Source organism: Notolepis coatsorum (assembly GCF_963971535.1).
Source record: "Notolepis coatsorum genome assembly, chromosome: 13".
In the NCBI taxonomy this organism is placed as follows: domain Eukaryota; kingdom Metazoa; phylum Chordata; class Actinopteri; order Aulopiformes; family Paralepididae; genus Notolepis; species Notolepis coatsorum.
The window spans coordinates 72,162,525-72,186,885 of record NC_140177.1 but is presented as its reverse complement, the minus strand read 5'-3'; the positions used below and the strand labels follow the sequence as shown (position 1 = coordinate 72,186,885).

The 24,361-nt window shown below is 45.6% G+C and overlaps 1 protein-coding gene across 1 annotated transcript in view; it reads right to left on the bottom strand.

The window, feature by feature from the left end:
* Positions 1-24,361, bottom strand: part of gpc1b (glypican 1b) — a 174,088-nt gene that overhangs the window by 16,521 nt on the left and 133,206 nt on the right. Inside the window, exons 6-8 of the mRNA XM_084327208.1 lie at positions 11,855-11,983; positions 10,338-10,471; positions 7,813-7,988 (exon numbers count right to left, since the gene is read on the bottom strand). Of these exons, the coding sequence (XP_084183334.1) occupies positions 7,813-7,988; positions 10,338-10,471; positions 11,855-11,983 (439 nt within the window). The remainder of the gene's footprint in view (positions 1-7,812; positions 7,989-10,337; positions 10,472-11,854; positions 11,984-24,361) is intronic.

The window sequence follows — 24,361 nt, the reverse complement described above, 5'->3', positions numbered from 1 at the left end:
TGTACTAAAAAAATTACGGATTAGATTCCAGTTCCAATGTAACCTGTAGGCTACTCGTACTGGTTATGGCGAATAAAACGTTATATTCTTCTAACCTGTCTCGGGTCTCAGCGGCTGTAGGCAACTTTTTTAAATGTTTATTTTTTCAGGCATATTTTTTTTTTTTTTGGTCTTTTTCCCCCTCCATTTTCCTCCGATTTTCTCCCATCCCAATGTTAGTCGTTATGCCAATTCCCAGTCCCTTCCTGGTCGCTGCGCACTTACCCCCCACAGTCAGATCATCTGGGAGAGTGGAGGCTATCACGTGCTTCCTCCGACACACGTCCAGCCAATCACCGCTTCTTTTCACCTGGCAGCGCGGATTCTCATCGAGAGGGCGTAGCGTGTGGGAGGACCACACTATCCCCCTCACGTCCAATCCGCGCTTAGCAGGCGCCCCGACCGAACTGTAGGAGTCGCTGTTTACAACGACCCGGACCCACCCCGCCAGCTTCTCCCACCCTCTAATACAGCCAATTGTATCAGTGCAGACGGCCAGCCAAGCTGGTGACAACCCCGGAGCTGTGAGCTGGATTCGAACAGGCGAATCAAGCTCACAGCTCCGGGGCTGGTGACGAACGCAATCTCCGCTCGACCACCTAACCGCCTTCAGGCATCTTTTGTAAACAGTATAGGGTCAGTAGGAACTGTATAATAATATAATATAATCAGGGCTTCAGCAGCGGGGGTGCTGAGATAAGTGATATAATAATAATAATAATAATAATAATAATAATAATAATAATAATAATAATAATAATAATAATAATAATAATAATAATAATAATAATAATAATAACAACACATTCACTAGAGGAGACCACAGCCCAACTCCGCGCTCTCACGCTCAGCTCTGCGGAGCGACACAAACAATGTAACCGTTTTGATGCATACATGTAACCTGTAGTAACATACTGGTTATGGCGAATAAAACGTTCTATTCTTCTAACCTGTCTGGGCGGCTGTAGCGTGGCTGGGGGCCTGGGCCTGGCTGGGCTGTCTGTCTGCCTGGACTCTGAGCTGACCGGGGCCGGGGGTTGAGGTGGGGAGCTTACTGCCGATGCATCTTCAGTAACGTTAGAGTCAGTATACCTTTGCTGCCTGCTGTTCTTTTTCGTAGCTTTGTCGTCTCCTGTTTGGCTTTCGCTCTCATCTTGTTTTTCTGAGCACCGTGTCCGCTTGGGTATTTTTACCGGCGCTTACCGCTGTGTTTTGAACGCTGCCCAGCCTGCCAATGAACATTAGTCAGCCGGCTAGCCCTATCGCAGGTGAGCAAATAATTACAACATAGCAGGGAGGGGGGGGCCCCGCCCTCTGCACGAGATGCATCCAGCTGCAGCCCCGCAGAAGTTCCATACTCCCACTGCCACACTGCACCCTGTTCGTTACGAAATCTAAGAGGATAGCCTACAGTGGGGGCGGGGCCCCCTAAGCTCCGGGGCCCCCCTGCACCGCGGGGTCGGCGGGGGCCTCCCCTACGCCACTGAGCGCAGAGTCTCATTGGCGAGGTGTAACGTGTGGGAGGCTCACACTACCCCCGCCATTTCCTGTCTCTGCTGTGCAGGCGTCCCCAACCGACCTGTAGGAGTCGCTGTCCACAACGTCCAGATTACCACCCATCGACTTCCACCCGCTAACTCTGCCAATTGAGTTAGTATGACGGCTGGCCCAAGTCGGAGGCAACACCGACAGCCGGAGTCGAACCCGGTGTCTCTTGCGTTGGTGACGAGTGCAATGTCCGCTGCGCCACCCAACCGCTCACCATGTATTTCTATAATATTCCACTATAGAAATACTATGGTAATCCCTAACTATAGGGATTCATCATGCATTTCTATAATATTCCACTATAGAAATAATATGGTAAACCCTAACTATAGCGATTCACCATGCATTTCTATAACATTCCACTATAGAAATACTATGGTAAACCCTAACTATAGCGATTCACCATGCATTTCTTTTTTTAAAACTTTGGCCATTCCCCTGGCTCTTTTATACGTTTATCGCATTTATTCTGGTCAAGGATGACCGACAGAAACAAGCTGAAAGGGTTCAGATGGGGGGGAAGACACTCTGGGAAAGGCACGGCTGCAGTCCGGGATTCGAACTCGCTAAACCCCAGATCCGTGACGAGCACGGTTGTCCCCGGCGCCGAAATAGTGCTCGAGGTACGTGGTGAGCTACTGGAGCTCCCCTCACCATGCATTTCTATAACATTCCACTATAGAAATACTATGGTAAACCAAACATGTAGTATTTATATGGTAAATATCCATAGCGTGTATGAAAAAACAACAACACAGGAATCCTATAGGTTTTACTATAGTTCTGTATCGTTAGTGGCTTAGCTTGGCATCACTACTGCACTATCTCGCGTACGTGCACGCGTACTGAATAAACCACAAATGTACCTCTAATACCAGTATTAGTCTGACCACACCCCTCATCAGCTTACCTTCATAAGCAGGTGTGTGGTCACCTGCTCTCCTCCTTCTCGCTTTCACCACAAGGAAGAAGTGCCTCGGTAGATCCCCACACTTGACACCATGATGGAAGAAATTGGATTAGGAACAGCTTTGGGAAACAAGGATACGTTGACATCATATCTTTATTTTCTCTCTCACTATTTTCGAGAAAATACGGCGATATTGTCTTCGTACTGGAGGGTCTGGAAGATGATGATCATTCTAAAAACCCTCCACCGGTTTTCGTATTGGGAGCACGCCGCTGCATGCTTCTCAACTGCAGTTCCTTGCTGTGTTTGTTGGGGTGAAACCTGTCAGGCCACAGCTGAACTGTCGGACATGCCGCTGTTGTGAGAAGCGGTGCGTTCCAGGTTGGGTGAGTAGTGTTTGCTGGCGTGCTCCACTTGTCTGTTAGTGCTATGGGGGCTACTTGACAAAGTTTATGGAAACCGGCCCCAGACTAGGGTCCTTTGTTCAGCCACCTAGGCGACAGAAGGCCTTGGTCTGGAGACCATTATAGTTTTAACTAGTGGGCCGCGACCATTGACACTGGTGATCCCTGTGTGTTCTGGACGAGTGGATTCTCTCTGTCACCGTGTTAAGACCCCATCTTTCATATCCAAATGAGAGTATTCCTTCACGAGGGGATATGTGCATGTAATGTGCGATAGCGGCAGATTCATGTTCAATGTCAGCTACACAGGCCAGTTGGTACTGTGCTGATCCGTCGGATGTGGTAATGTCACCGTTGTGAAGCGGTGTTGACATCTTGTTTTCTCTTCTCTTAAAAAGTGAGGAGAGGTTCAGAACGGCGGCCTGTCTGGGTGAGTGTTATGTCATTGTTTACATGTTCATAGCTTACGGTTAGCCGGTCAGCTGTTAACTGCTGCGTTAGCCTGCTGGATCGCTGCATGGCCTGCTTAAGGCCTACTATTAGCCAGTCAGCTGTTAGCTGCGGGGCTAGCATGTCGTGGTCGCTAGGTGACGTTAGCTTGCTGCTATGGCCATGGCCTGGCGCGGGGTAGCTTAGCTTCTCGCGCGCCGCCGGGAGCTCGCTTCTGATCGCGTGCGTCGTTAGATTGGCGTCTCGCGAGCAGAAGCAATAGCACCCGAACGGTTGGAGCAGCCGTTAGCTTGATGCTATTCTGTTGAACGTGCTTTGATTTTAACATGTTTTACACTCTTGACCACGACGTCATCCTTGACAGGGGATGTTCGTCGACCCTGCCCTGAGCCTGGACGGGGATTGCGTCAACAAAGAGGACTGTAGCGACTGGTTGGAGCGGCGACGCTGCCCGGATCGAACAACACAGGACGGCTGTGTTCTACGGTGTCTTGTGACTGCACTTCGCTGATCTGCGTTCCGGGTAGGTACGGGGTTGGCCAGACCTCATAACACGTCTTCTGGTTTTACTTTGCTAAATGTATTGTGAATAACGGACAATGCATTTAGGATACGTTGCGGGTTATGTGTGAGCTGTTTTTGTCACTGGCAGTTAGCTTCTCCGTGCAAACGGGATGTAATGATCTGGTTGTTGTGTGAGTAACACGACCGTGTACTCACAACTAAGGTAACTAACCTATGAAGCTATGCTTGGTGACAAGTGAGTAAAAGAATATTCTTTCTCAGACTGTAATGACAATGAACAGTGTGTTCACACATTAACAGGTTTTCCTGTTTTAACTGGCCGTATTGAGGGTAAAATAGGAGGATTGTGTTTTCCCCCCCGGTTCCCTGGGGACTTTATCACCTCCTATCAGACATGTTGTGCATTAATTGTGTCTTTTGTGTGGTAGGGATACGATGTAACTCTTAGCTTGATTGCTGAGGTTGTGCTAAATCTGCTGGAGAAACTTATTTCCTAAAGGGAAATTGGTTTGGTTGCTGTCATGTGTGCTTAGCAAGGCCTGTGGTCGATACTAATCAAGAATGATGTATTCTCTCATTGTGAAAAAAACGGCGTTCCTCTGTTGAGTGTTTTTGCCATTTTTTGTAGGTGATGATGGGTTGTGTGTGTCATGTGACCTACAACTGGGTTGTACTGGCCACAGAAGCACATGTGTATGTTGGACCGGGGTTCTTAGAGCCCTCTCTATTCTGTGTTTTTCCTTAGTAAAAATCAGATGGCAGGTTAGCTCATGTGCTGTGTGGAGCTGTGAAACGCTTCATAGAGCTGACTATGACTGTGTCATATTCTCTTTTTGTCGTTACGTCGTATCATGGGTGTGGGGTCGTAAAGGGGTGAACTGGTAACCTTTCCTCTCCCCATTGTTCTGTCGGTCAGGGGTACACCCCCTGTCCTTCAAGGTTCCCGTCACGTGGCGGTTCGGCACGTTACGGGGGGGGGGGGGGGGGGGGGGGGGGAGGGAGTTCCTGGTCCCACGGCCTGGTATATTGGGCGTGTGCACCGCAGGAATTCCCCCGCCATAGAGTACGTCACCGTGCGCGTCTCTGTTGGTAGGACTTCCGTGTGCTGTTCAGGTCCGTGTGATGGATCTGTTTTCAGGGGGGGTGGTCAGGGCTCCTCCTCACCAAGCGCCTATTCAGGCCTTCTGTGAGTTCGGACTCCTTCTTCCATGTGAGGAAGCCTCCATCAGAGTACAGAGCCTTCCTCCTCAGATTGTCAAAGTGAGTGGACCCTCTAGGAGGGTCCTTTTCTATTGTATGTATATTCGATTCAATTCGTTTATTGAGTGTGTATGGGTTCAGTGCCTCTTCCCCGGAGGCCCTAAAACCAGTTTTTTACATGGCTCAAGGTGCAATATATTCTTTTCAATCTGTACAGCTCGCGTGGGAAGTCTCTCTGGGGATCCCCGTCTCTTCCTATGGGAGGGTGGTGGGATGTAAAAATGTGAACATTTTTTACCCCGGCTGTGTAGACTGGGATACATACTGTTGATGCTTCCTTCTTTCTATTCCAGAAGTGTTGGAGTTAGGGAGTGTCACACCCCTCTTGTCGTTCCCCTGGGCGCCTTGGGGATTCAATGACAGGTCTAAATAGCCTGTTCATTGATGGGGGTGTGTCCCGACGCACGTATAGTGCTAGCTCGCTGTAAACAGGCGATTGACTGGCACGCCTTGGTTGCTTGTGGTTGAAACAGCGTTTTTATAAAGCAACTGAGATGGGGGTTTTTCCTCTTCCGACGACCACATCCCATGACCTGGGTGGGTTGTCGACGGATTCTCGTTCATGTCTGGGGGATGATGACGGGATGGATCTGAACATATGTAGTGGGGTCTCACGCCCTTGGGGTGGGCCACCAGGCGCGGTTCGTCCGAACGTCTGGGTGGCGCCTTCTTTTCATGTTAAGATCAACACGCATATCTGCCCTTCTCCTGGAGTAGGCATGTCGGCGTGGTTAGGGCACGGGACTGGTTCTGGTCACGCTGGTCCAGATCAGTTGAACCCGTTGTCCGCCGGGGATGCAGATCTGCTGTTCTGGTACCCTGAGGGACTTGGGCTTTTTTCAGGGGGAAAAATGCCGGGTCGGTCTGGGTGTCACAGGGTTAAGCGCTATGGAGACCCTGGTTGGGTATGTTTTTACTCGGCACTGTCGTCATGGCTTACAGCCATGCCATTCTGTACGCGCTCGATCTCGTCGGATCTCGGCCGCTACACAGGTTGGTCCTGGTTAGTACTTGGTTGGGAGACCGCCGGGGAATACCAGGTACGGTGTGCTTAGGGGCTGGTTCTCCATTATTTTTCGCTCCTCTCTCACGCATGGCGAAGAGGGGCCTGTGGGGGTGGTTTTTTGACCTCCTCTGGTGACCCTGTGCTTCCCGTACCGCCAGGCCCGGTCCGAAGTGATGTTTGCGACCCGTAGGCCTGGGTTAACCCTTTTTGGAAACTGAAACACTTGTACTGCGGTATAGCCGGTGTATGCCCGCAGGTGTGTTTTGGAGTTTTTTCTTGAGGGGTTATAGGAACAACCACCGCATTGGGTAACACCGAGGTGGTTGATTCCCTGGTGTGTTGGAGCAGTGTCAACTCCCGGGTTCACCGTTTGAGGGTGCCCCTGCACGTTCATGACGTCTGCCAATCGTGTCAGCCTTCTCTGCCTCGACCCCTCTGGGTGGGGGTTTTTAAATGGAGGCTTGGTCATGCAACACCGCCAGCTTACGCTCCTTCCGCCGGGGCGGCTGTGTTCAGCTGTCACCTCTGGCGCCTGTCTCGTCCGCAGTCTCCAGGCTAGGGTTAACAGCCTGTTGCCTGGTTTTTCCCCGGTGCGCTGCCTGCTTCCGTTGGTTAACCTTTTTGTGTGCTTACGGCCATGCTGACTGCCTGTTCTGCAGGGTCAGTGTTCCAGGCGGTGTACTATTGGGGGGACGGGGCCCGCTCGGCTTGCGGCCATACCAACCTGAACACGCCCGATCTCGTCCGATCTCGGAAGCTAAGCAGGTTCTGGCCTGGTTAGTACTTGGATGGGATTCCGCCTGGGAATACCAGGTGCAGTAACTGAGGGGCCTTTGTCCGAATACGCTGGCGATGTGGGGGGCGGGGCACTACGTGCCCACCTGGTGGGGTCTTGATGCTGGCATCATGGACTTCTCCGGGCCCCCATTCCAGGGAGTCCAGTCCTTTTGGTGGGTCTGGGTCTTCCTTCGCGCTCCGCTGCTACGGCCTTGCCACGGGGTTGGGTTTGCCCTTGGCCCCGTGATTCTGGGGGCAGTAACGAGGTTGTTCCTCCGTTCGTTCCCGGGTGGCATGCGGGTTGTGCGTGTGTGTAGTCGTGGGGTCAGGCCACGGTCTGCTCACCCTGTGCGTTAAGTTGCTTGAGTGCCTCTTCGCACGGTCGGGTCCGTCGCCTTCCCGTGAAGCCTCTAATAGGGGGGATACCCTCCATTAGGGGGGGTCGGGGGGGCTCGGCCCTCCCTGTTCTGATGGTTTTGGGGGGCTGTCAGCGGGGTGTATTTGTCAGCCAAGTGGCTCCGCTTGGCCTCCCTTGTGCAGTAGTGATGCCAAGCTAAGCCACTAACGATACAGAACGATAGGTTATGACTATAACCAAGTTCTGTTAGTTAGGGGCGATGCTTGGCATCAGACGGCCGCTGCAGCTCTTGTCCTCACCTTGTGGTGAAAGCTTGGGAAGGAGGAGAGCAGGTGACCACACACCTGCTTATGAAGGTAAGCTGATGAGGGGTGTGGTCAGACTAATACTGGTATTAGAGGTACATTTGTGGTTTATTCAGTACGCGTGCACGTACGCGAGATAGTGCAGTAGTGATGCCAAGCATCGCCCCTAACTAACAGAACTTGGTTATAGTCATAACCTATCGTTCATTACTATAGAATGTGGTACTCACTGGTGTCCTGGAAGTCCACGTCGTTACCGTTGAGGGCGTTCTTGAGACGGTGGGTCATGATCTTGAGCTGCATGATCTGCTGGCGTATAGTCATGTCTGGCTTGGTGATGTCAATCTCCACCTCTGGGTTGTTGATCTGGCTGGCTAGGCCATCACCCATCACCTCAGGAAGGTACCTGGCCAATATGCGCACACAGGAACGCGCACACACACACACACATACACATACACATACACACACACACACACACACACACACACACACACACACACACACACACACACACACACACACACACACACACACACACACACACACACTGTTTTCAGATGTCTTCTATTCAGCTTTCAGGAGAAATAATCTAACAATCAGTTGATTAAGGAGACGTTTTGTGTTTCAACATGGTCATTGAGTTCCACTGTATAACGTTTGAGACAGAATAGGCTACAGCAGGCTGTGTTGTACTTTACTACTACAGGAGAGATGAGAGAAAGATTATGATACATTGTTATTTTTTTTAACAAACGTTTTTATTGGTGAAGCAAGTTTGTACAATTACAAAATCAGCATTATTCATTCACCATTTTTCTCTTTTTTTATAATCTGATATAACCGATGAAAAAACAATCATGAGTGTATTAGACCCATAGTCATAATTTAAGATATATTTTAAGCACCCGCAAATCTCCCAGTCCTCCCATTGATTAAAGCGGTGGCCATCTAGACCTATATCGGGCATATAGCTCTGGCGCTGAATGTGTTAATCAGTTATAGAGTATACATAGTTAACTAGTAGTATTACATAGTACTGCTGGGCCTGGTTAGATGGGAGGGCCACTCAAAAACGAAAGACACTCAGTCAGGAGGGAGAACAGATAGACTGTTAAAGTAGGAAATGAACAGCTGCAACTTTTTAAATAATCTTTCGTTAACTCCTCTAAGTGCATACTTACCGTAATCTTCTCTAGTTTTAGAAACGAGACCATATCTTTTAGCCAGGCGGAGAAGGGGGGTGGGGTGTAGACAATTTCCAGGCTAGGAGTATTCTCCGTCTGGCCAAGAGCGTGGCAAAGGCCAACATGTCAGTCTCGTTTGAATGAATAGGGAGAGGTTCAGCTGGTACCCCGAAAATGGCCAACAGTGGACAGGGCTGTATTGTAGTATCTAGCACTATCGAGAGCACCTCAAATATTGAGGACCATAATGGTCTAAGCCTTGGGCAGGACCAAAACATGTGAGAGAGATCAGCTTGTGGACTATTACAGCGGTCACAATTGGGATTGGAGTCTGGGTAGATTTCAGCTAGTCTTGCTTTGCTGTAGAGTACTCTGTGTACCAGCTTTAGCTGTATTAGACTGAGTCGGGCGCAAGTGGAGGAGGAATTCACCCTATCCAGTGCTCCCCCCCACCACCCCTCCGTCAGTTCCATCCCCAGTTCCTCCTCCCACCTGGATCTCGTCTTAGTGCTTTTGTCTTTAGTCAAGCACATAATATTTTGATGCATTTCAGATATAAGCCCTTTTTGGTTTGGTGATAGACCCAAGAGTCTCTCCCAATTTGATTGTTGAGGGGGGCTAGGAAATGAGTCATATTGTGCACGTACAAAATGACGTATCTGAAGATAACGAAATAGATAGAGCGTGGAAGACCAAATTGGAGACATAAGGAGCTAAAACTGGAGAAAGTGTCACCGTCATATAGATCCTTGAAACTATTTATTCCTAGTCTGCTCCAGCGTGTAAAAGACGAGTCCAGAGTGGAGGGAACAAACAGGTGGTTATTACTAATAGGCCACAAGACAGACGCTGAACAGAGTTTAAAGTGGCAATGAAACTGTATCCAAATCTTTAAAGTGGACAGAACAACAGGGTTTGAGGAGTGCCGGGAAGGAGAGAGAGGGAAAGAAGAGTAGACCAGGGCTGTCAGGAAGTCACCCTGGTTTTCAAGATCATCCACCTTGTTAGCTAGCAGAGCGTTCTCCGTTTTGAGTATAGGCGCCTCGACGATTCTGTTGCTGTAGTCTGATAAACCAGTTTCGACAGAGGTGAGCCGTTGACCATGCATATCCAACATGGATTTTATTGCATCCAGGGATATGCTCACCGGTGCAAGAGCTGACTCCAGCAGTGAGGTGACCACTGCCGTCATATTGGTGAGTAGGGCAGTGCGGGGGTTCTCCAAATCGCTGGGTAACGCTGTGCTAGCTTTAGCTGGGGAAGCCATCATGACTTTAGCCACGCTAGCAAGTGCAGTAGCTGGGAGGCTAGTAGAAGTTGCATTCAGCGTTTTATCGGTTTTCTTTGCTCTTCCCGACATGTTATGAAACGTACAGTAGTGCAGTATTCGTGCAGTAGTGCAGTATTAACATTTAAACGGTGAGTTGCAGGTCGCTTGTCAAATAAATAAATAGTTTGCAAATTATGCGGGAGCCACTTTCTTCCGTCTATTCCGTCTCCATGCTTAACCGGAAGTCTTGATACATTGGTTTTGATTGTGGTGATGATGATGAGTTTATGGGCCCTACCTGGCTCGAGTCATGCCGTTCCAGCATTTATCCTCTGCCCCGGCTCCGGTTGCCACCCTGTCGCTGCAGAGGACACTGGGTAGTGAGACCCAGTATGGCTGCATGTCCCTCAGCCTCCTGGATACATCAGACACCTGGGGGGGTGATAGTACCTTTTATGTATTGTGTACTGTATATGTATGATTAATTAACAAGGGCATATAAAACCACAATGATAACCAAATGCTTGAAATGTATATCACGTGGAGGTTTCACAAGGTTTCAGCCTCTCCATAAGAGAACGCTTTGAATTGCTTTCAGAGTAAGACAGATTAATAACATGGAGTCTCTGGGTAACTTCACAACGACTTAAACCAAAGAATGGCCCTGGAGCACAGTTGCCCTACTGCTTCTATGTATTAAGGAGTACAAGTATAAGTAGAGGTACAAGTACAAGTAGAATCTTCCTATATTGCCACGGAATTTTTTTTGTCCTCTGCATTTAACCCACCTTAACTACTGTATTTAAGAGCAGCGGGCATCCATAGTAGGGACCAACTCCAGTTCTAATACATGTTCAAGGGCAATGGCAGTAGTATGTACCTGGCATTCATGTCTTTTTTCATGGTGTAGGAGTAGCTACCCAGAGATAATCCACACAAATTATGGGGAGAAGATGCAAACTCTACACAGAAAGCCCAATATGATCTGTGTGCTCTAGTGCCTCCTTTGGATAGACCCACAGTGTTGTATCTAGGGCTGATCGTTTTGGAAAAAATATCATATTCTGTTTATTTGACCAGATATTGCAATATAAATTAATCCTACATTTCCTTAAAACAAATAAGAAAATTCAGCAGTGGCCTATTGTTGTGGTAACAGCCCTACATTTACCTGCTATGCGATTGTAACTGTGGCCTTACGTTGACTCCTGTTTGGATTTTGTTTTATGTAGGCTAAGTACTGAACCATGTCTCTTCTCCATCTCACTTCCTCTTGTTTATTTCTCTTGGCACTCTGCGCTTGACACATCACTCGATGCAGCAGCAGCAGAAGAAGAGGAGAGCTTTTCAGTGTTCCAGACATAGTACTGAATCTGTGCTCTTGTCCTGGTCTAGCACCTGTCTAGAACTGACCTTCTGGGATGTGCATGTCACTACTCTGCTATCCTCCACTTGGGAGGCTTCAACACCCATCCTTGAAAGCAGGTCAGGACAAACACACAAGGATTAGGTACCTTTGCTCAAGGGCAGTATTGTGCCCATGGAACATCCAAGGGAGAATGAACCAGCAAACTTTTTAACTACTGGGTTCATTTGTGACTTGACACATTCATCCATCGCACTGTTCATTCCCAGGCAATCACTCTAGTATGGTCTCTCTGAGACAATGAGATGAATAAACAACACAACTTAGTTTAATGGGCCATAATCAACAAAAGCCTGCGCATCATAAACTGTCACTTTTAATAGGACGGAATGGGCCATCAGAGGATTATAAAGAGTGCAGAGATTGGCACTCAGTAGGGAAATACTAACCAGTTTCTCCAGCTTGCCAGTGCTGGGTCCCATCCTGTCCTCCACTGTAACCTTTCCCTTCTTTATCACTTCCTCCATGCCTGTTGAGCTGGTTCCTCCTATTCTGGGGTTCCCACATGCCTGGTAGAACTGGAGGAGAAAATTGGGGTGGGGTTAGAAATTTGGTGTAAATTGGTTGGTAAAAGAGAGGAACAGAGAGTGTTGGTGGAATTCTGTTCCGCTGAAAGTTGTTAGACTAGACTAGAGACTTAGACAAAAAAAGCTTGAGGAATATGTAGTCCGTTAAATCATCAAATCTTAATCACAGCAATATGTGGCCATACATACAGCCAGAAGACCTCCGGGGGAATAACATTCTTCACAACGGAACATCGCCCACCCCTAGCTAGGGGAAGTGCTGCATATACGTATTTAAAAACTTCTTTTTATTAATTGGAAATAATTCCACTACTTCTCCACTTTATACTCTAGGTCAGTGGTTCTCAAACTTTTTACACCAAGTACCACCTGAGAATGTAGCTGGCTCTCCAAGTACCACCATATGACCGGCGTTAAAATACAGTCTATTCAGCTATGCACAGTTCACGCAGGAGGCAAATGTATTCCTAATACCATTATTTATTGTTAACTTTTGTCAGACACAGCCACAATGTACAAAGGGATAGCACTAGAACTAGCAAACGCTTCCACACAACTCATACAATGCAAGGGGCATTGAGAACATAATAACTAACATTCTCACATAGCAAGTGAGAAAATTAAGAACAACTGTATTTCAGCAAATGTACTTAATTCTCTCTCTATCTCTCTCTCTCACACAGCAAGCAATTGTCCATCATTCTCTCTCTCTCTCTCTCTCTCTCTCTCTCTCTCTCTCTCTCTCTCTCACAACACACACACACACACACACACACACACACACACACACACACACACACACACACACACACACACACACACACACACACACACACACACACACACACACACACTCACACACACACACACACACACACAAATTATTTTGTTACAAAAACGTAATTTCCTGCATTCTGGTGCAGGACTTTTTGAATTTTTACTCTTTAAATGCCAGTGTTTGTGATGGCATCACAAATTATTGTAAAAAAGAAAAGAAAACACATATTCAATACATTTTTGAATTTTTACCCTTTAAATGCCAGTTTGTGTGATTTTATTGTTAAAAAAAGCACACAAAGTAAAATATTTTCAATATATCAAATGCAAAGTACATTTTTCTGGGGGGGATTATTACAGGCTAGGCATGTGTCAATGATTAGCAGCAACACAGATTTTGATGGATTTATTTGTAATGTCAGATTTAACACCAACTCTTTTCAGAAAAGTGGGAGTATTTCATTTTTTATCTGACATTACAAAAAAAAAAAAAAATTATGATCAGGGCTGAAGTTGAATTAAAGATGTATGACTGTTTAGACTGAATTACTCTCTGTCACAGTGATCTCCTGGTTGTTCCCCACTTAGGTTATCTAACTAAAAAAAGTGTGCTTTTTTGTAAATGTTTTCAAGTACCACCAGCAGTACCACCAAGTACCACTAGTGGTATGCGTACCACAGTTTGAGAACCACTGCTCTAGCATAGCAAAGCTCTTTCAAGATCTAAGTAAATGTTCTCTTTTTTTTGAGGTTCTCTATTCAGTTCAATACCTCTCTATTATTCTTGGGTTGTTTTAACTTACACAAGTTCGTATAAAATGTAAGTGATTATAGTATGATATTTGAAGCTTATTTAATTTTTTTTTTTATTTTCATTTTTTCCTTTTTATTTAACGGGAGAGTGGCCAAGCCACAGTTGACATTCTACTTATGGTAGAATTTAAAATGTTAGATCCTATGGCATACATAGGAAAGTTAAGGATGAATCGCTCGGTCTGGGCAGACTGATCGTGTAAGGGGGGAGGGTCAAAATCCTATGGGGTTTCAGGGGGATAAGGGAATATATGTATGGGTGTTTTTTATGTTTGTTATCATGCTCAAGCTCTGCTCTCAACAGGACCTCAATAATTGGATATATATCTATTGTGAATCGCTTCTCCAGACGACTTGCACACAAGAATACAGCAACATGTTTAGATTATGGCTAGTCTGAATATAATGATTTGGAATACTAGGGGACTGAACAAACAACATAAACGCAAAAGCGTGCTTACATTGATGAAAAGCAAACAGGTTGATGTGGCTCTTTTAAGCGAAACGCACCTTTTAGAAGCTGAAAATGTAAAGCTGGCGGACAAAATATATCATAATATTAGCTACTCATGGAACTCTTGGAACTAGATCCCGTGGGGTAGCTATAGTCGTGAAAAGGAAATTGAATATTAAATTGTTGGACATATGGTCTGATACAGATGGCCGTGTAACTATTGCTAAGATAGAATACAGTAACAGGAAAATTGCGCTGGTAGCGGCTTATGCCCCTAATCTTTATGACGCCAACTTCTACGCAACACTCACGAATGCAATGTTGGACATCCCCGAGTATTCATTTATAATTGGTGCGGATTTTAATGCCATATGGGATCCCTCGATTGATAAATCTAATCCCACCACTTCCAATGATCAGAAACAGGCATCTAATGCACTAAAGGATTGGGCCAAGAATACGGGAGTAAATGATCTATGGCGACTACTCAACCCAACGGCCCGAGAGTACTCTTTTTTCTCAGCAAGACACAAGTCATTTTCCAGAATAGATTATGTTTTTGCATCCCCTAGACTATTTGATAGATTTGACGGGGAATTGGAACCCAGTACATTATCAGATCACAGTTATTTACTCCTGAAGGGCTCATTTGGGAGACTGACATCCCGAGCCCCAAGATGGCGCTTTAACTCGACACTGCTGAAAAATACTGAATACATTCTACAACTCAACGATAAACTAGATGAATTCCTGGAGACTAATGTGGGTTCGGTATCGGACCCCAGAATGTTATGGATTTCGGTAAAGAGTTTTATCAAGGACAACACTATGGTATTTTCCTCCAACCTCCGTAAAAAACGGCAGTCCAAACTGGTAGAGCTGGAAACGCTTTACTCGTCGTTATTCTCTTCTTTACAACGCGACTACTCGGGTCAATTGGAGTCTCAAATTAATGTGTTAAAAAAAGAGATTAACTCCATTTTAAGACAACAATCTGAATTTCAAATACGCAGTACAAGACAGCATTATTACTTTCATGGCTCTAAACCAAGTCACCTACTAGCTATGAAGATAAGATCCAACGCACAATTTGCTGATATCCCTACTATTAAGGACCAACAAAGGCTTGTTACAGACCCCCAAAAAATCAACGAGACTTTCAAAAAGTTTTATTCCAACTTATACAAATCAGAAGTGGTTTTCGATCATAATAAAATGGATACATTTCTTGATCAAATTAACCTACCTAAACTCTCAGAGGAAGACGCTAAACAGTTAGATACACCTATCACACTAGAGGAACTTAGAGAGGCTATATCGGAATTGCAAAGTGGGAAGGCTCCCGGATGGGATGGTATCCCACCAGAACTTTACCTCATGTTGGGAAGCAATTGGACCCCTATTACTGGATATGATTTTATACTCAATCAAAGAGGGGAACATCCCCAGGGATGTCAATATGGCACTCATATCTGTCCTCCTTAAAAAAGACAAAGACCCCACCGAATGTGGTAGTTATAGACCCTTAAGCCTCCTCGGAACCGATCTTAAGCTGTATGCTAAGGTACTAGCCATCAGACTTCAAAAGCATATGACAGCTCTAGTTCATCCTGATCAGACAGGCTTCATAAGAGGCCGCCTGATCACGGATAATATTAGATGATTACTACATGTGATAGACAACAGCAAGGTTGTCGTGCCTCCTACAGCTATATTATCCTTGGATGCGATGAAGGCCTTTGATAGGTTGGAATGGTCTTATTTATGGGCAGTACTCGGAAGGATGGGGTTAGGTGTAGGATTCATTAATATGATAAAAGTACTATATACAGAGCCATCGGCCATGGTTATAACAGGTAAATTCACCTCCCCTCTCTTTCCTGTTTCACGTTCGTCTAGACAGGGTTGTCCTCTTAGTCCCGGACTATTTGCTCTATCCTTAGAACCTTTAGCACAGTATATAAGACAATCCCAATCCATAGAGCCGATCTCAATTAGGGGCACACAGCATCATATTAGTTTATATGCGGACAATGTAATATTGTTCATGCAAAACCCTACCACCTCACTGCCTCATCTTCTCAAGCTAATAGACGATTTTGGCAATCTATCGGGATTTAGGATAAACTGGCCAAAATCGGCCTTCCTTCCACTGAATGTCACTGCGAAGGCTACCATCCTTCCAGGAAATATACAAATGGTAGAACACTTTAGATGTCTTGGAGTTGAAATATTCCCCACTATATGCCAAACAGTGAAGTATAATTATATAGGAATCCAAGAAAGGATCACAAATGACTTTGACAGGTGGTCAAAACATAAAAACTCAGTACAGGCCCGAGTATCAATAGTTAAAATGGATGTTTTACCCAGAATCAACTTCTTCAGCTCAATGCTACCGTTACCCCCCCCCCCCCCCCCCCCCCCCCCTGCTGGCTACTGGAAAAAATTACACTCCACCGCATATAAATGTATTTGGAACAACAAACCTCCACGAATTAAAAGATCCACTGCACAGAAATTATTCAGTTTTTTGGACGGGGAAACCCTGCATATATCGGTATCGGTTGATATCGGTATCGGAAATTAAGAGTTGGACAATATCGGAATATCGGTATCGGTAAAAAAGCCAATATCGAGCATCCCTACTTACTACCTTAAATGGAGCTAGTTCTCACATTTAGGATGACGTGTCAAGCAGCAGAAAAAGCTTTAGCCAATAGGAAACGCCCGAGCCCTGGGGGACGTCACTACGTCTCCGGGGGCTCGGGGGAAAAGATCTTCTTTTTAAGCAGGGCGGAGAAAGGAGAAAGGAGCGCGCTCAGACGAAAACGGGACACAGCAGGACGAGAGACTGACAAACTGAGACGGAGAAACCTGGAAACATCAAACCGAGACGCAACCCCTGACTACTGATTAGAATAGAAGCTGTGAACCCGATAATTTAAGCTGTTGTTTTTCCAATAAAACAACAGTCAGACTTGTTTTCACCCGTAGCTCTGACTCCGTCTCTACTTAATTTTCGACCCATCCTTTGAATGAACTTGTTACAGAACGTGTGAATACCACAGCAGAGTAAAGATAGCTATCCACTATACGAACTTGAGACTTATAGCTACATAGAATCTATTGAAAATACACGTTACACTCTCCCATATTTAATAACAATACACTCCTTATTGCACAACAACCTATCAGATTTCCCAAATGGGAAAAGAATGGCATACATACATTGGGAGATATCTTCAACAAACAGGGTTTTTGTAGCTATCAAGATATATATAACAAATTTAACCTCACCAGTTCCACATATTATTTCTACAGACAATTATTAGCATGCTTGAAGGCTCATGGAGTCCCATTAAAGACACCACTTGAGTACCAGAGATATCACAAGTTCTTTTATGAAAGGGAGACATCGAGAGGATTTGTTACGGACTTTTACCGTCACTTACTTACATCTTCGTATGAAGCCCTTCCCCTAGACTCAGTTTGGAGGATGGATATACCAGACCTGGAAGTAGATTTTGATTGGGCTGAGGTCTGGGCAAACGTTCGGCTATCGTCACGTAACCCGGATCATCAACAGATTAATCTTCATTTTATTCATAGGACTTACCTAACTCCTATTCGATTGAACCGTATGGGGCTTAAACAAGACCCTCAATGTTCCTTATGTACAAACGGTGATAATGGTACATTTATGCATATGTATTGGGAATGTCCGCCTGTTAAGATATTTTGGGAAGAAATAACCACACTATTATCAGAATTTTTGTATTTGACAATACCTGTAATGCCTTCTGTATTGTTGCTGAATGATGTCTCTCAGTTATCACACTGTACACATAAAGAGGCTAATCTTGTCCGGTATTACGGCTGCCAAAAAGCTAATAGCATCACGCTGGATTCAACCTGATAAAATGTGCCGGAGGGTATGGATTCTTACCTATCTTGATGTGATTTACCTGGAGATATCTACCGCACGAATTCTAGGTATTAATGAAGCCAGCATAGAAATCTGGTTAGGGGTGGTGGAGAGGATAAAACATTATATGAACTATTAATCCTTGGTATCAAACGGAATAAAGGATGTATTCAAGGGGGGTCCGGTGGGGGGGGGGGGGGAGAACGAGTAAGAGCATGTATGTGTTTTATAGTGGATTTCTACTGTAAAGGTTTGTATGTCATGTCAAAAAAAATAAAAAAAATAAAACATTTGTTCAAAAAAAAATCATCAAATCTTATGAGACATAATTGAGCATGGTAATGTCTAGGCCATCACATAATGTCCCAAGCCCTGTTACATCGCAAATTATTCCTAAAACCTGTTTCACGGTAGTTGCGGTCGGTGCGGTCTATGGCGGTCTCAGACTTGCGGTCTCTGTGAACATCAGGTTGTTTGAGGCCTCTTGTGGTGAGAGTGGCTCCAGCACCTCAGACACGGCCGCATTCACGCAAATGTGGGGCGCGACATACGCACCGACCGCAAGAAGCCTGAAGTGGGTTCTAGGGTCCCAGCTCTCTGATGGTGTATTAGACGGGTCAATCTATGGGGAAAAAACACCTAACCTCAAAGAAATTGCAACAAAAGGTTTTTCAATGGATTATGGTACCATTGGTCATGCTAAATAACATACTAAAAGTCTACTAAAATCTAACCTTGCGAAAGGGCTCATTTTCAAGATGGCGGCCGCCAATACTATTCACTACAGTTGAATAGGGTACAAAATTAACTAACAGATATCACCATGAAACTTCCCAAGTTGATTGCTAACATCAATACAAATTTCTTTTGTATTACAAGTTTTTTGAAATTGTATGTTTAAATATGCAAATGAGCGATTTTGGGAGAGCACAGAGATATGCTATGGCAGACAAAACACTACTGCTTGACACACTCACCCCTAGTGCAGACAGTGCGGTGGTCATGCCTCTACCCACCTGTCTTTCTGTTGAAGACCACTGGAGGTATGACACGTGGAAGCGGAATGTCTGAAGAGCAGAGAGCGCTTTGGACCATGTCAAGGCCCATAACATCAGAGTACAACATCGCAATGCAGGAGTTCACAAACCTGGCATACACAACCTCTGAACAGCACAAGGATTTGACGGCAGCAAGGATGAAAAGGGATGTTGCTGATCTGAAGGCGATTTGTTCAAAACTTGCTGTATGGTCACCATTCTCGCCAGACTCTTCGTTAACACTTTGAATGCCAGCCATGCGTTTTGTCGTTAGTTCATGCCGACCGTTGAGTGCCGCCAACGCTAAATAGCGCTTGTTTGTCGTATTTTTTTTTATTGGCGATTTGAATTCATATTTCATCAATCGAGCCTCAGGTTAGTGTTGCAGAGTCTCTCTGAGCTCAATTGGGAAGATACCGCCCCCTATCGTCTCTCCCTGTGTAACTGCACCCCATTACTTTAGACCAGACCTGGGCATTGTACGGCCGGCCCGCAAAAGATTACATGATAATTTTTTTTTTTCTTTTTTTCTTTTTTTTTTTTAACTTTTTTCTTTTCATGTCAACGTTCACACGCACAATATACGCTTACCTAGGATTTGACTTGATTCAACAACAAAGCATTCGGGGCGATGGCAAGCCGAAAACGGTGGAAAGTGTGGTTATTTGAAGTTTGGATTTCTTTTTTCACAACTGAAGTAGGTAGATTACATTTTTAGAGACTAAAGTACAGAAAAAAGGTACCGTTGGGTACCGGTATCAATTCACAGGTACCAGTACCGTATCGGTTCAAATGTGAACGGTACCCATCCATACTGAACACACAACTGCAGGGCAAGGGCATTTTTGCTAATGAAATGCATAGCTATGTGAAAGCCTTCATGACAAAGTTGCAATTAATTTCAAGGCAACTAGGCAGCAACAATCTCAAACACATGAAAACCCTGAAAGAAGTCAAACCATCAGCTGATCACCGGCACAGGTACTCATCCATGTTGAAAGCACTGCATGATGAATTTTCAAGGCGTTTTCAAGATTTCAAAAAGGTTGAGGATGAAATGCAGCTGGTTTCCTCTCCCTTTACCTGCAGTGTTGATAGTGCACCCACTGATGTTCAGCTTGAACTCATTGACCTGCAGTCTGATTCACTTGAAAGAGCACTTTAAGTCAGCATCACTGCTAGAGTTCTACTCTGCTCTCAAGGAGGAGAACTTTCCAAACATGAGGAGACATGCTCAGAAGATGTTGGTTCTCTTTGGATCCACCTATATGTGAACAGACATTCTCAGGCATGACGGTTACCAAGTCCAGGTACAGATCCTCTCTCACTGATGAACATCTGGCAGCTGTGCTTCGCATCTCCACCTCAGACATGCAACCTGACTTTGATGGACTTGTTAAAGCTCAACAGAGACTGGATTTATCACACTGAATGAAAAAGAAAGAGCTGAAGAACACTAAAATGTGGAAATATAACAAGTGAAATGGGACACTTGATATTTTTTCTTCTTTTTTTTGCACAGTTCTGAAAACATTAAATGTTTAATATAGGCATGTAAAGTAAAAAAGTCTACTGGGACACTTTTCTTTACACAGTTCAGTGACATGTCTTGTTTATTTTGGCTATAAGATGATGTGATGTCTTTAGAAAGCTAAGAAAATCCTTGTTTCAATAGTATATGAAACTCAAAATAATAACTTTATTTGTATAGCACTTTTTCATACATGCCCTTTGTTATTAATGTTTCACATTTTGTTTATCATTTTGGAAATAAATTCTATTTGAATAAATATATTTCCTCATTTTACTTTTCCGTCAAGCCAACTGAAGAATCCATTGTGATCGCCGGCCCGGAAAACGTGTGGATTATGTATTTACAGTACCCAATGCTGAATCAATAAATGCAATCGATATTTGGAATGGCGATCAGGAATTGGAATAATCTTTTTGGATAACATCTGATCTGAGGTAAGGAATTTATTTTACCAGTCTTAGGATAATCAGAGCTATTTTCACAGAGATATCAGCGTTTGCCCTATGCGTGTGTGTGTCTGTGTGTGCGCGATCAGGAAATGAGAGAATAGATATTTCAGCCCGCTTCTATAGCGTGCATAAGTACACATATACTATCGATGATCTAACGTTTATTTGAAAACGATTCATAAATAGGCGTTTTTGTGTATTCCAGAATATTCCAGTAAATGCCGTTTATCACGGAATCTTTATATTTTCTTTGAAAACGAGGGCTTTTCAAAATGCTATAAAACGGAAATTAAGCGATTAAAAAACTATCCGTTTCGACAATGTTGACTGCAAACAAGTCATTGATAAACGACGGGCAGATTAGACACATAGCCATAATTTAAGACAGAGATTATGCGTTCACAACGCTATCATTGAAGTGGGTGGTGGCATTTAACGGGGGTAAGGCGCACCGCATGGCTGGCACTGAAAGTGTTAAGGAACATTGTCAAGGTTGTCAAGATCAAGGTTGCTCTTGATCGAACCATTGATTCTGCACTGCTTTTTCAACGTTTGCTGGTAGTCTCCCAAACTAGAGAGCTATCATTGGAGGAGGTTATGCACTACGAGCTCAGTCCTTCCCCCTGCCCTCTTTGAAGCCAGAAACGTCTTCCGGAAGGCTGATAAGCCTCAACTAGCGCGTGCAATCTGTGATGCAAGTGGTGATGCAATACTAGATTCTGTACCAGAAATCAGAATGCCACGTCCTTGATGGAGGTTCACTCCTTCACCGAATACCATGGAAGTGCAGAAAAACCTATGGTGAAATAGCACAGTCATATGCTGACTTCACCATCCAGCATTATGGTTCAGCGACGACCGTTGTTTTTGATGGCTATGAGGAAGGGGCGACCATCAAAGACAACACGCATCAAAGACGAGGACAGAATATTCATCCCATTGTCAGCTTCACTGCTGAAACTGAGTTCTCCAGTAAGAAGGAAGAGTTCCTGTCAAGAGATATCAATAAACAGAGACTTATCTGGATGATAACTGATGAACTGAAACAAAAGGATTGCACTGTGGTCAATGCATCTGGGGATGCTGATGTAGACATAGTAAAGGCTGCAGTGGAGGCATCTCTTCTACACACCACTATGCTGATTGGAGAAGATACTACTTTTAGTACGGGAGTACTAAAAGTACTCCCGTAGTCTCGCGAGAGGTGCAGAAATGGGATGTGACGTCAGAGGATACGATCCGGTCAGTGTTTCACAACACAGACTGGATTGTATTCCGCGACACAGATAACATTAATGCCTACACGGAGACAGTGCTGGACTATGTCTGTACTAGGGTGAAAGAAACAATCCCCACTACCAAAATGAAAGTTTACCCAAATCAAAAACCCTGGGTAGACAAATCCGTCCGTGAAGCTCTGAGAGAGCGCACCAAAGCATACAATGACGGCCTAGTGGCAGGCAACATGAATGACCACAAGGTGGCGCAACACAACGTAAGGAGGACAGTGTCAGAGGCCAAACGGCGCTACAGGGATAAAATTGAACTCCAGTTTGAACAAGCTGACTCTAGAGCTATGTGGCAGGGGCTCAAAACGATGACAGACTACAAAGGCGCCTCCCTCAAACTGAACAGTGACATCTCCTTAGCAAACGACCTCAATACCTTCTATGCGAGGTTTGATGCTGGTAATAACAACACCAGCTCACAAGCCTCGGCAATGGGGGGGGGGGGGTCGGCTGCTGATGGAGGCGCAGTGTTCAGGGTAACAGAGCATGAGGTGAGGCGGACCTTTAAAAAAGTGAATATCAGGAAGGCAGCAGGTCCGGACGGCATCCCCGGCCGCGTCCTAAAAGTCTGTGCCGACCAACTGGCCCCAGTATTCACTGACATATTTAACCTGTCCTTAGAACAGGCTGTCATCCCCACCTGCCTGAAGAAGTCCACTATTATCCCTGTACCCAAAAAATCCAAGCCTGCTTGCCTCAACGACTACCGCCCTGTAGCTCTCACCTCCATAGCCATGAAGTGCTTTGAGAAGCTAGTAAAGGGCTACATCTGCTCCTCCCTCCCCATCAACATGGACCCCCTGCAATTTGCATACCGCCCCAACAGGTCCACGGAGGACGCCATATCCCATGTGCTGCACACAGCAGCATCACACCTGGACAAGAGGCAGGGGAACTATGTGAGAATGCTATTCATCGACTACAGCTCGGCATTCAATACCATAGTCCCCTCCATACTCATAGCCAAGCTCAGGGACCTGGGCTTGGGCTATGACCTCTGCCAGTGGGTCTTGGACTTCCTGACTGGCAGACCCCAGGTGGTGAGAGCAGGCAACTGCACCTCCTCATCCATCACCCTCAACATAGGGGCCCCCCAGGGCTGTGTTCTGAGTCCCCTCCTCTACTCCCTGTACACACACGACTGTGTGGCTCAGCGGAGTAGCAATACAATCGTCAAATTTGCTGACGACACAGTGGTGGTGGGCCTGATCTCTGCCAACGACGAGAGGGCCTACCTGGAAGAGGTCAAGGTCCTGGCGGGATGGTGCCAGGAAAACAGCCTCTCCCTGAACGTCAGTAAAACAAAGGAGATGATTGTGGACTTCAGGAGGTCGGGGGTCAAGGACTACAGCCCCCTCAGCATCGACGGGGCACCGGTTGAGAGAGTCAACAGCTTCAAGTACCTCGGAGCCCACATATCCGAGGACTTGACATGGACCATACACATTAACAGTGTGGTGAAGAAGGCACGACAACGCCTCTACTTCCTCAGGCGCCTAAGGAAGTTCCAAGTCAGCCAGAAGATCCTTAAGAACTTCTACTCATGTACAATAGAGAGCATCTTGACCGGCAACATCACCTCCTGGTTGGGGAATAGCACTGCAAAAGACCAAAGCAGACTACAAAGAGTGACACGTTCAGCCGAACGCACAATTGGAGGGGGGCTCCCCACCCTCCAGAACATTTACTACAAGCGTTGCAAGGGGAAGGCTAAGAGAATTATTAAGGACTCGAGCCACCCGAACAACTGCCTCTTTGAACTGCTGCCGTCAGGCAAGCGATACAGGAGTCTCAAGGCGAGCACAGAAAGACTCAGAAGTAGCTTCTATCCCCAGGCCATCAGGCTGCTAAACGAACAATGAATGAACACTACACAACAACAACCACCAAACACACATAGCACACACATCCACACGCACACACTCACTTTAAACAAACACACTGTAGCACCCACTACACACACTTTATAGCACACACCCACTTTAAACAAACACACTGTAGCACCCACTCCCCACACTTTATATTTATGGATGAAGGATTGCACTACAACTCGTACACCTTACTGTAAATTGTACCTAAAATTGTACC